A 12436-nucleotide genomic window follows, 5' to 3' on the forward strand; every position below is an offset into this window, starting at 1 on the left:
AACCTCCCCAGTGAGCTAAGACTGTTGGTAAATGATGGAGAACAGCTTCTCAAGTTCATCTGCTATCTCCCTCATCACCCTGGGGTGGATCCCATCTGAGCCCATAGATTTATAAACATCCAAGCACCTCAGCAGTTTTCTGACTGCCTTCTCCTGGATAACAGGGGGGCCATTCTGCTCCCTGACACCATCTACCAGCCCATGATCATAAGCTGCACAATGCCAAAACCACTACATATGATATCAGAACACCTCTCAAATGACTAAATATATTAATAAATATTTTTAAGTACTACAGTAGTAGATATATCTGGAATATATAACTAATTATAGGCACATTTTCTTAACTTGCCTCTCAAACATACATGTATTTTCTTTCTCTACATTTCTTCCACTCATACCATGCAAATCCTTGCTCTTCATGGAAGTACAAGTATTCACTGAAAGCAAAGCTGTAAAAAATGTAAATGTATCCTTTTCCATTAAAAATGAGAAGCTTGAGACATTTTCAGACTTGAAGGGTTTCAGATACAGAGTTCCTAATATTTGTGGATATTCACACTTCAACAAGTCATAGACACTAGAGAACATGCTGCTATGCATCAACAGAGCTGAAGGAAGTGTATTTCCATATGAACATATGAATACAAAGATTCCTGACATTCAAGGGTAGAGAAATAATTTTCCAGTGAAAAGTTCCATCATTCAGGCTGAAAAGCTCCTTCAGGTGATTCTTAACACATGAACCAGCTGTTACAAACCATCTAAGATTATGAAGACAAAACGAAAAAAGAGCAGGAAAGAGACAGAAAACTAGTGTTGGGCAGATATATATAGCACATTATTTGCTGTAAGAACAGCATATGAATTATGCTGAATCTAGAATACAAAATATCCATAGTACATGGTTTCTTGCTCTGGTTTTCTTACTAAAAATAATTTTGCAGACAGAATTTTCTGTAGTGTTTTCACATGATCTTCCTACAATAATGGAAGAAGAATGAATGATGTTGAATGGTAATAATGACTGTGCAATAAGAAAGGTAGTGCCAGTTGTTGGTTATGGAACCTGTCTCAAACCCTATCAGACTAGTTTACTGCCTCAGACATTTCAGCTAACATTCTGTCTACAAACAGATGTTAATCCAAAGCCATCTTCTTTTTCCAGCAATGCCTTGCCACATAAAGATTACGCTGATTTGACTCTAAAGCTTAAAGACACTGACAATAATATTTGAGATTATAATGCAAAGATAAAAAGATAAAAATCAGAGTACAGACACATGTTTTTCAATTTTATTTGAACAACATTTGCTCTGGTGTCATTCACTGACTTCAGTCTAGGTCTCAACGAAAGATTAAAATATAAATTCATTCATAAATTCAAGTAAGTTCTAGATTTTTTCTTATTTACAATAGCCACAGAAAAAAGTTCCAATAAGAATATGGAGGCAACACAAATGAACCATAGGCATATCAGTTCATAAGAAGCTTTATTCCTCTACTAAGGCATCAAATCTACCCTCATTTCATCCCTACTTTCTGAAATTTCTGAGGTTAATGATTATCTAATCTATCTACTAATAATTATTAGTTAACACTGAAAGATAATTCATTAATTAAAGAGATTATCCCCAAAATTTTTCCATTCTGATCCTTATGAAAGAGTGTGGTATAGTTATTAGAACAAAAGGAAACAGATATTAAAAGGAATATTTGGCATGTTAAAATCTGTTCTCTACCTCAATTTTCACCTTCATCTATACAAGCAAAGAACAGTTCAAAACTGTATTGCTGATATCAATGTGAGATGCCCTTTCTGAGCTCTTTCTAAGAGCAGGGAAGACCTGGTTTTAATGAATTCATTTTGAAGAATGAGTCTGTCAAACAGTTAAGTTCAGCAAGGTTTTCCAAAAAGGTCTTGAAAAGGTTTAAATGAATGGACTGACTGGTAAAGTGAATGTGCTGACTACTTTTTGTTTCATCCTCTTGTACTCAAGACTGATCACTCTGTGCAGCCTGAATAATCCTTTCACTGAGTAAGATATTACAGTATGAACATATTGAACATTTCAGCCTGCTATTCAAGTGCTATAATGAAGATCTACTATTTTCCATAAAAGAGAACTACCTCTTTAAGCTGATATGAATATTATGTAAAATATGAGTGAAACAAAAGGAACAAAAGAAAGAAACATCAGATAAAAAAATCCTATTATTATTATGTCTTTGGTTCACTTGATACAGAACTAATATATGAAAAGGAACATCGGAAAGTATTTTGTGGACCTAGAGGTCTCAGTCTGAATTTTGATTTTTTTTGATTTTTGAATGGAACTTCAAGTCAAGCTTTCTGTAGCTAAGTCTAATACACAGATGAAATTCTTTATCTCATAAATGTATTTCATACAGTTCCTGTTATGTGAACCAGAAAATTCCCCTAGCAAAAGCATTGATTACCAACCTCAGTACTCAGAAGTATCCATTAACTTTCTTAGAACATAGGACAAGCTCTGATAATGATGCAAAACATACATCATAATATTTTTTTTCAGAGACACCTATTGGAAGAACTTAAATTTTTCTGATTTCTTGCTTGCTGCAAAGGACAACTGGACTTGAGTTTTTCACCACAATCTGCTAAATAAGGAAAAAGTAGGATTATGTTTTGATAAACAATACTAAATCCATTCTGACATTTTCAAGCCTCAAATTGCTTGACAGGACACCATGTGCTGAAGTAATACACTACAATGCTAGACCAAACATGAACTAATCATTTGTCCAGAGAGGGCCACAAAGCGGTGGAGAGTCTGAAACATAAAGTCCTGTGAAGAGTGACTGAGGATACAATGGTTGATCAGTCTGGAGAAAAGAAGGTTCAGGGGGTACCTTATTGTGATTGAGAACTACCTGAAAGGAGGTTGTAGTGAGGTAGGGGTCAATCTCCTTCTCCAGGCAATTAGGAAGGAAAAGGCCTCAAACTGCATCAGAGGAGTTTCAGGTTGTATATCAGGAAAAATTTCTTCACTGTAAGAGTGGTTAAGAATTGGAACAGGCTTCCCAGGGAAGCTGGGGAGTCACCATCCCTGGAAGTGCTCAAAAAATGAGTGGACATGGCACTTTGTAATATGGTACAGTGGGCATGGTGGTATTTTGTGGATTTAATGAGCTTGAAGGTTTTTTCCAAACTCAGTGATTCTAAGTTTCTAGATTCACTCAATTTTGAAAACAAACAAGAAGAATTCTTAATCTTCTAACTCAAAATGTCAGTAGGCATTTTCTACATGTTCCTCTGTCTGTATTAAGAGAAGAATTACATGAGGTAGTGTTGGATGTCTTACCTTTCCTCAAGCACAAAGCAAAGGAACTAAGAAAATAAAGTTGAATTACAGAGTTAGAATATGGTTTTGACTAAATCACTTGCTATACACTTGCTTCAGGGAAATGATATTTTAATAGAAAACCATCAGTTTACCCTAACAGCTGAAAGAAACCATACAGAATGATAACACAAAAAAAACTAGATGGCTGTCTTGAAAAATACTTCTGGCAATACAAGGTATTGCCAACTTGAGACCATTTCAAGTAAGACTCTGGTGGAAACAGTTCTTGAAACCTTACAGCAGAAGAGACTGCACACAATATCCTACAAAGCTTGCTCCATTCTTGGCATTGCATTTTGGAAGTTCTTTAACAGCTTGATATAAATCATCTTTGCTGCAAAGTTTATTTCTTCCTCTTTAAAGCCTCAAAAGCAGGGAAAATGGTTGATTACTATGAATTTGTTTAACAGCCTTTCACATGCTGAAAGGCTATTATGATTTTGTTCACTCTCTGATATCTAAAACAAATCAAAATCTTTCTGACTATTTCTCCAGCATCTGTTCATTACTGTTCTCTTCTAGATTCTCTGTAATTTACCAACAGCTTTTCACATGGGGCATTAATTCTGTCTGTTGTCAACTTCAAATGTATACAAGCTGAAATAACCAGACTTTGAGCCTATGTAGTGTGCAAAAGCAATTCCTTCTCACAAAATTAACCCTACATATAATATGGCATTTCCACCGTTGTTTTACCTGATGATATTAATAGTCCGAATTTTAGCGGAGGCACCTTTGCACAGCTCTTCCACCTGAAATGTGCCTAGAAAGAGAAACTCGAAGCTTTACTGGACTAGATTCTTACTTACATGCATCAACCATGTTTCTTGCCCTTCTGCCTCTGAGAATCCTTCCATAATAAACAGTTATGGCTGAGTTTCTCAATTCTGACATTACAACTGGTGACTCTACCTCGTAAGATGGTGTAGGAATTCTTGGACTTTGGCCATGGCATTCTGTTATAGTGAAAAAAACCCCAGCACAAACCTACACATTTTTATTTTTATTTTTGTAAATCTGGTGAACACATGGTGTACTTATTTTGTATTTTTCTTTTTTTTTTTTCCCCGGTTCTCTCATTCATTCTTCATCTGACTCATATCTTAGCATGCAGCAAGCACTAAAGAAGTGAAGTAAAACTCTGATAGTTCATTATTGGTACAGAAGGTACTGGTTTGCCATTAAAATAGGGAATGAACAATAACAAAACTGCACATTTAATTTCTCCTTAGTAAAAAAATACAATTTAGTATGAAAAAAATGCCATCTGAAATGTGTCCTACCTCCTAATATCTGCTGACTTCTATTCTGTTACCACTTACCAGCTACAGACGATTTTTTGAGTTGTTAAAAAGTATAGTTAAAATTTCCCTTTGTATTTTCCTGTATAAATGTATTTCACAACTTTAAAAAAAATCAGCACATTTTTACACACCTGTGCTGCCCAGTATGAAACAGAAGTGAAAGTTTTCTGCAAAAATCAATTACATTTTGCCTAAATACAGTAGAATAGAGGCACACTTGACAATATTCTTAAATTAATTTTTAAGTGCACCTATTGCTGACTTCTCTACTTCTTTAGTAAAGCTATCTAATTGCCACTTATCTTTGATGCCATATTTTGACAGGTAATTCCTCCAGTATTACCCAAACATACTTAGGAGGAAAGATCTGAAACTGGCTCCAGAAGCCCTGCACAAAACATGGAAAACTAATGTCATCACGATCACCTAAAAGTCTGTTGCATCCATCTCATACAGAAAAGAAAATTGCATTCTTAGTTTTCTTTGCATATTACTTACTGTGGTGCATGTACTCTCACTCTGTCTTAGGTATGAAGTCAGATTAAATATCAGTGCCTACTCTGCCATCAACAAATGAAGATTAATGAAAAATCTTAGCAACATGAACATTTTGAGTAGAAAAATGCAGTGTTCTTCCCAGACTTGCCTTTATTTTTCCTTTACCTATAGCAAGACAAGAAATCTTTGCTCGCCAAAGCCTGTTTCAAAGCTGTTTATGCTAAGGAGTCCCAATGTACAATTATATTTTCCACTCTGTTTTCAACTCATTGTGGGTTTTGCACCAGTTGCTTTCGAATAAACCTTCCCTGATTTATTATATCCTCCTTAAAAAACCCAACTAAACCCACTAAGTAAAACAAACCCCCAAAATTTTATCTACTTAGTATTTCTACTGTCACCCATTTTCCACTTTTCTTACACATGAATAGTCTATAAATATATAAAAAATTAATTGAAATACTCAGATGGCAGTGTTCTGATGCTTGATACTTGGAACAACAGGACTTCCTACTTAGCATTTCAGCAATACCAGGATAAGTCCATTTAGCTTTTCTCCTAACTGTCTCAGTGTCAGTGACAAGTTGAGAGAAAATAAGTCCAGGTATTTTCAACTATCTTTTGATGTTCTTACAGAACAAATACAGAAGACTCGTGCAAATAGTCTTATGTGTATCAATAATGGGGAACAAAATCTGAGACAGGATACATGACTTTTCTACTGGGCTTGTTTCCATCTCCCCCTTCCCAATGAAGACTTAGTATTCAAGATTTTAAACCTTGAGAAACCAAGATGATTACTCTATTCTTATGGTTTTTAATTTTTGCCTATAATATCGATGACGATATCCACTTATGACAATCAAATAGGTGTTTGAATCAGGCTAACAAAATGCCACAAATACAGAGGAATACAGTTTCCTCTGTATTCACTTAGATATTAGCTAATTAGAATGAAGCTGATAGCATCTAAAACTAGAACTAAAGCCTTCCTCATAAATTCAGAATCTGGCTCAGTATCAACTTGATACTGACATTATACTGTCATTTAGCTCCAAATATTTGAATACTAGATAGTGTCATTATATTTTCATTTAGCTTTAACCTGACTGGGATTTTTGGTCAAAAGATTTTAAACCTAGGCAATAGGGTCCCAATACAGAAAGTATTGTAATGAAGTTAAGGATGGACGTAAGTATTTTCTATCAGTTCCAAGATAACACAGCAAATGTACTAAAAATACATAATTACAAAGCAAAGAAAGAAAGGATTTAATTATTTTCCAAGTGGACAAACTACTACAGCATCCTACCCTGAAAAAGGAGGCAGGACTAGATGTTTCCTGTTGGAGGCAATGGTATGTTTTCCTATAAAGAGAGATTTTTAATCTGATCATTCGTAAAATTCACTACAGTGCATGAATACTCAGAACATCCAATTAGCTGAGAGGAAAAAAAAAAATAAAAGCCAAAAAAACCCCAAACCAAACAGCAACAACAAAATCTAATCTGTACTGCTTGGTGCAGAGGAGAAGACAAAGAAGTAGGAGAGAGAGAATCACACATTAATGCTTTACATGTTTTACATATTTCCTTAGTATAACACACAGATTTTTTTTTTATTCTCTAATTTACAACCTTCAATATTGTTCTTTTATTTCACTATCATTAAACTTGAATCTGTGACAAAAATGCTACTAACACTGTTCCATGCACTGCCAGTGTGTATAACCCTTTTTGAAACAAATTATTTTCATGCTAGTTGAACGATGAGACTGACTTTCCCACTGTAGTCTGGTTTAGGTCAAGGGAAATTCAGGTGATGACATTTAATATGAAACCAACTAAGTGTGAAAGGTTATAAGTGAAAGATCTTTTTTTCCTGCAGCTTCCTTATAGGCAAACAAATGAATAATGAATTCACTGTAACATCTTCATTTGATCTACTCAGCTGTAAAATATGAACGTTCTCAAATCTGAAGTCACTCAGACATCTAACACATGCTAACGAACCAACTTCTTTTCTGCAGATGCAATTAAAATCCTCATCTCTGTCTATGCAGTCCAGGTTAAAAGGCTGGTATCAGGCTGCCAGACTACATAATGGAAAAAAAATAGCTAAACAGAAATGACGACACGGAGATGGAAAGCAGAAAGTCCCAGGGAGAAACAATCTTGCCTTGCAGCAGGAATAATGATCAGGCTGCCAAGACACAAAAGCAATCAAAACAGAATCAAAGGAGAAAGAGAAACAAAATTAGCAAAGCTCTTCATCCCTAATGATATGTAACAGTGCTTATATTTCATGTTTGAAATCTCACTTGTTTTTCTGCTACAAAAGTCTGCTATATAAAAATGATAGCACAAGAGAAAATAGCAATGTAATGTCATCACTGGGTTTTTTTCCTACACAGGAATTCCCACCACTGCCTCACCATCAGTACCATTAATTACATTACATGCAGCTACTGTATTAGAAGAAGTAACTGGTATGCCATATTCAGAGCTGCAGACTCTGAGACTGGGAGCTGAGTTATGTACTGGATAGCTGGTATGTAATGCTCTGCAATGAATGCATCAAATTCAGCCCATGAACACAGAAGGCGCTAAATTATATACAAAAAATACACAAATATAAGCACTGAATGCATGAGCAATCCATTGACTAGAATGTCTAGTTTCTCATTCCACTTAGGGAATGTATTGCTTCTGAATGCTAATCACTTCTGGAGGTGATTACTATTCTGATCAGTGATTTTTTAGGGTGCAGCCAACAAACGCTAGAGTTAGCTTAAAACTCTGCTAGGCAATTATTGGAGAGAATGAGAAGAATTTAATTTAGCTACATCAAAACATCCTTCTAGACAGTGGCTGTCTGTGGCCTGCAGTATTAGGATGAACTTTCAAGTACTTAAGTATACCTTTTGCAATGGGCTGCTTGTTAGAAACCAATTTTTTCTTTGCTCTGGTGTCATTTAACAGCAACCTTAAAGAATTAATTAGTGAATAAATGGGAAAAATTTCATTTTCCCAATCCCAAACAGTCAGTCCCTAGACTAGACAAGGTCTGTAGACCCAAGATAAAACTAAAAATTTTGCTAAAATTACCCTCTGCTATGTACTAATTGCCATGAGGTATGTAAAAGCAGTGGTGTTAATGTGGGCTGAAGTTACATGTGGGAAGTGACTATAATTAGAATGCTATACATTGCTTGAACTGCAAAAAGCCTACTCTACTTATAGAAATGATAGAAAGGGTAAAAGAATAAATATATATGTGTTTTGGTAAGCCTCCATGAAGGAATGACTGCTGCCAAGAGGTTCAAGTTATGTAATCATTGCAATTATAGGTATCCAAGCATATGAAAAAGACACCAATGCCAACATACTACAGCATTGGGCTTTATGGTGCACTCCACCCTGTTCCAAGCTGACATCTGCTGAAATGTTTTCATTCTGAAATGGAGCTCATCCATGAACTACAACTGAATAGTTGATAATATCAACTATTATCCAGTTACCTCTGTAAGATACTTTTACTGATTTAAAACCAGTCTGGATAATAAATCTTCTGTCTTTCTCGCTTATGTTTTTTTTGTATTATCAAACTCTTCTTGATCCTCCATATTTATGTCATTTTTTTTAAGTCATTGCACAGAGCATTCGATACCTTATCTTCCACCTTCCACCTGCAGTCCTCCAGTCTGCTTCCCACCTGCAGCTTCCTGCCCCTTCACACAAGCTTCCAGGACAGACAGAATACCTCAGAATGCTTGTGGCAGTGTTTTTCTGTGACACTTCTGTTCGTTATTCATCTCCAGGTTTTGAAAACCCTTTTACTGTTGTTATGGCAAGGTCCCAAGGGATGTGATTACCACTGATGTTAGAATCACCACTTCTTTCTCCCTCCTTCTGATTTCTGTGTTTGGTTGAAGTTTCTGGCTTATGATATAGGACACATAAATGTGTTTGAAGAAAGCTCAGCAATGAACCAGCTGTGTAGCACCTTCCCTAGCCAATGTGTGCTCCCAGCAATGGTAGCAGCATAATGAGCATGAACAACCCATGACAACTGCAAGTATATCTTGACACAAAATACAGTTACTATAGAAAAAGTTGGATGGAGGAACCACTACTGAGGGCTATAAACTTGCTTGTCTTCCTGACTGGCTGCTGCTGATTTTTCTCATTTATTTTTCTCCCCATGTTTTTCTTATTTTCTTCTGTTATTTTCCTTCCTTTTACACCCTCCTCTCCAATAGCATTCACCCTTAGAACTGATAAATGCTACCAAATATGGACCCACTAGTAAATCTTCATGCAACACACCATGCTCTGTTATTACACTATCACTTTCTTTATCTTATAAAAAAACCTAATTACTATTTTTTATTTCCCTTTCCATATAGCACATACTTAATTATAACTCCTCAAATAATAGAATCTATAGTTCTATTATTTGAATAGTTTCATGCTATTATCAGAACAATATTCTTATGTTTCAGTGCTTTACTTCCCTAATTTTACTTTGGTCTGCAAAATTGAATCTGAAATACCACAGATAATTTTGTATTCTGTTATTGCATGTGCTGCTGTAATTTTCCTAGTTAGCACCATGTGCTCAAAAAAACCCAAAACTTGTTTCTCAAGCAAATCCAAATTCTCACTGATATTAAATAATGCTGAATCTATACAATTTAAAACTGAGAACCAAATGCTGTTGACATACATTAATTTCCTCATAATAGGGTGATACAATCATATTCTTATTACTACAGAGGAAGTAGCTCTTTTGGTCACCTCATAAGATTTCCAACATGATTAAAAAGAAAACAACCCCCAAAATAATTGTGATCAAAAATCAAAATTTTCCAGAGCATAGAAATATACTAAATAAGTGTCATGACTTGGTAGTTTGATAGTGAAAGCAACATTTCCTATATACAAGTGATTTTCATGGTGCAGACACTTTTAACTCATGGTAACCTTAAAAAAAATACTGTTTTTTACACATATAAATAAGGCAGGCAAACATACATGAAGGAAACAAAAAAACTGACATTAGTGGTAACTCCAGTACAATATTATTAACCTTAGCACAAGTTTTCCTTACCCTGGACCTCTCCTCTAGTTTTGTCATCATGACGACAGTTGCACCTCGTTGCTCCCACATCATTCTCCAGAAGTCACCAAAGGTTTCTGGCAATGCCCCCTGCGTTGCTATATAAGCATTCTGCTTCCTGTATCCATCTATGTAGTTGGCATTGATATAGTCACTGCCTGGTATGCCTGTAAAGAGAGGAGAGTGAAAATACAGAGCAGAATTTCTGTGCTGTCCTTTTGTACAAGGGCTGAAAAATCCTGTGGCACGGCTGATTTGATAAATCTTGGCTTGCTGCACACCAAATAGCCCTGGGTACTTACAAGTGAGTGTATGCTGTTTGTGGAGTCAAGAGGCACGGTGGTCTCTCTGAGAATATTCTTTTGAAACAAGAGACTTCATTCGATAAAAGTAAAAAAGGAGCCTGAAAATCTGTATCAGGTGGAGAGACCTGGGGGTCAACACAGCAGCATTTAAAAGCTGGTCTGATGCTGCCTGCAGACACCCAAAATATGGCAATCACTACCTGGGACAGACAGGGAGAATTCTCAATCAGACACCTGGGGTAGGCTCCTCAAACACTCTTGTTGAGGTCACTTTTATTTATTTCCTTTAAATACAGAAGGAAAAGAAAATATTGTCAAGACTATTAATATCACGTCTATATTCATTTTCCCATCTTAAATGGGAAGATAATTATGAATCTTGTTGTAACAGAAGACATTATGTAAGTCAGATTTAAGAAACAGTGAAATTTTCTATATGGTGTGTGCACGAAATAAAGATCTTTTCGAGACTTCATAAGAATTAAAAGCATGAAAAGAGGCAGGATCCAACACAACTGGACCTACACCATTATTTGCTTGAGGCTCAGGTATTTTGGAGAAATACAGAGACTCTGGCTGTGTCTACCAGACACATGTCCATTCTTAGAGTCCCACAGGAAGCAGGCCAGTTCCTAAGTGCAATCTGTTTAACTCAAGGTATGCCACAGGATGCCTGGACTGAGAGCTGAAACATGCCGCCTACACAAGCCAAGGAGGTGTACTGGCTGTAGCAAAGATCACATTACTAATCTGCACTAATAAGGCAGCCATGCTCACAGAAAAGGATGAAAATGGATTTAAAATTCTCAGATGACTGCTGAATTCAGCAGTGCAGTGTCCAGTTTTTAACTCTGACTATGTGTATGTTGAAAGATAAAGCACTAGGGAACAGTTTTTATGTCACTGCTGTTTTTTTTTAACTGATGACTAGAGAAAGAACCAAGATATTCATGTAAGTTCTCAGTACTGCCTGAATGGCAAAGCAGTGTTAATTAGCTGAATACAGGTATCTGCACCTTAGTAAGTTTTGTTGAAGTAATTGACAGAAGTTACTTCTTTGAGGAGAAATGAATGATTTATATTTATGCAGTTAATCTGCCATGCACAAGTCTACAACCCCAAGAAATGGTGCAGGTTCTACAAAGTCTTTCAAAAGATACTTAAGGCAGTGGTACCAGCTCCAGACTTATTCTACAGCTATGACTGCCTTCCCTCCACAAACCAACAAAACTGAGTTTCCTTGGCTATGAAACAGAATAAATTGTAACTATTTCCCAAGATTTTTGTCAGAAACCAAATCTTCAAATCTATTCTGATGCATTATCTCCTGCTGCTGATCAGAAATTACTGGAGCTGCACACTCCTGTCCTTCCTGACTATAAGTGACACACATCTGAAAACGTTGTCCAAAATATTTTGAATTTGAATGAAAATTAGGGGTACCTTTTTAAAACTGTTCCTTTTTAGTTACAATTTTAATAGGTTCAACACTCATTCAGGGTAAGGCTGAAGGTTTCATTCCACTACTTACTTAGCAGTGAATGAACCGACAGACTAAATGTCACAGTAAGTAAAATCCAATATAATCTGGAAATTATTCAGATTATGGGTTACTGCAGCTATAGTCTAGTAAAATTTTTGCCTTCATACCCGATAAGGTTCCATACATGTTCTTGCTTTATACGTTCAAATAGTATTTAAACTAAAATTCTGTTTTTACTTTCTGTACAATTAGAAGAAAAACCTGACAAAATATTTCAGAAATTGAAAAACCTTGTAACTTTAGGACTACAACAGAGGCAGAAAATGGCACTCCTCAGGC

At 35.9% G+C, this 12436-nt stretch overlaps 1 protein-coding gene across 50 annotated transcripts in view; it reads right to left on the reverse strand.

The window, feature by feature from the left end:
• Nucleotides 1–12436, reverse strand: part of PTPRD (protein tyrosine phosphatase receptor type D) — a 1166996-nt gene that overhangs the window by 41999 nt on the left and 1112561 nt on the right. For all 50 annotated transcript variants that reach the window (XM_033520262.1, XM_033520295.1, XM_015652791.3 and 47 more), the window contains one exon: nt 10301–10476. In XM_033520262.1, the coding sequence (XP_033376153.1) occupies nt 10301–10476 (176 nt within the window). The remainder of the gene's footprint in view (nt 1–10300; nt 10477–12436) is intronic.

Source organism: Parus major, chromosome Z (assembly GCF_001522545.3).
Source record: "Parus major isolate Abel chromosome Z, Parus_major1.1, whole genome shotgun sequence".
Lineage (NCBI taxonomy): Eukaryota > Metazoa > Chordata > Aves > Passeriformes > Paridae > Parus > Parus major.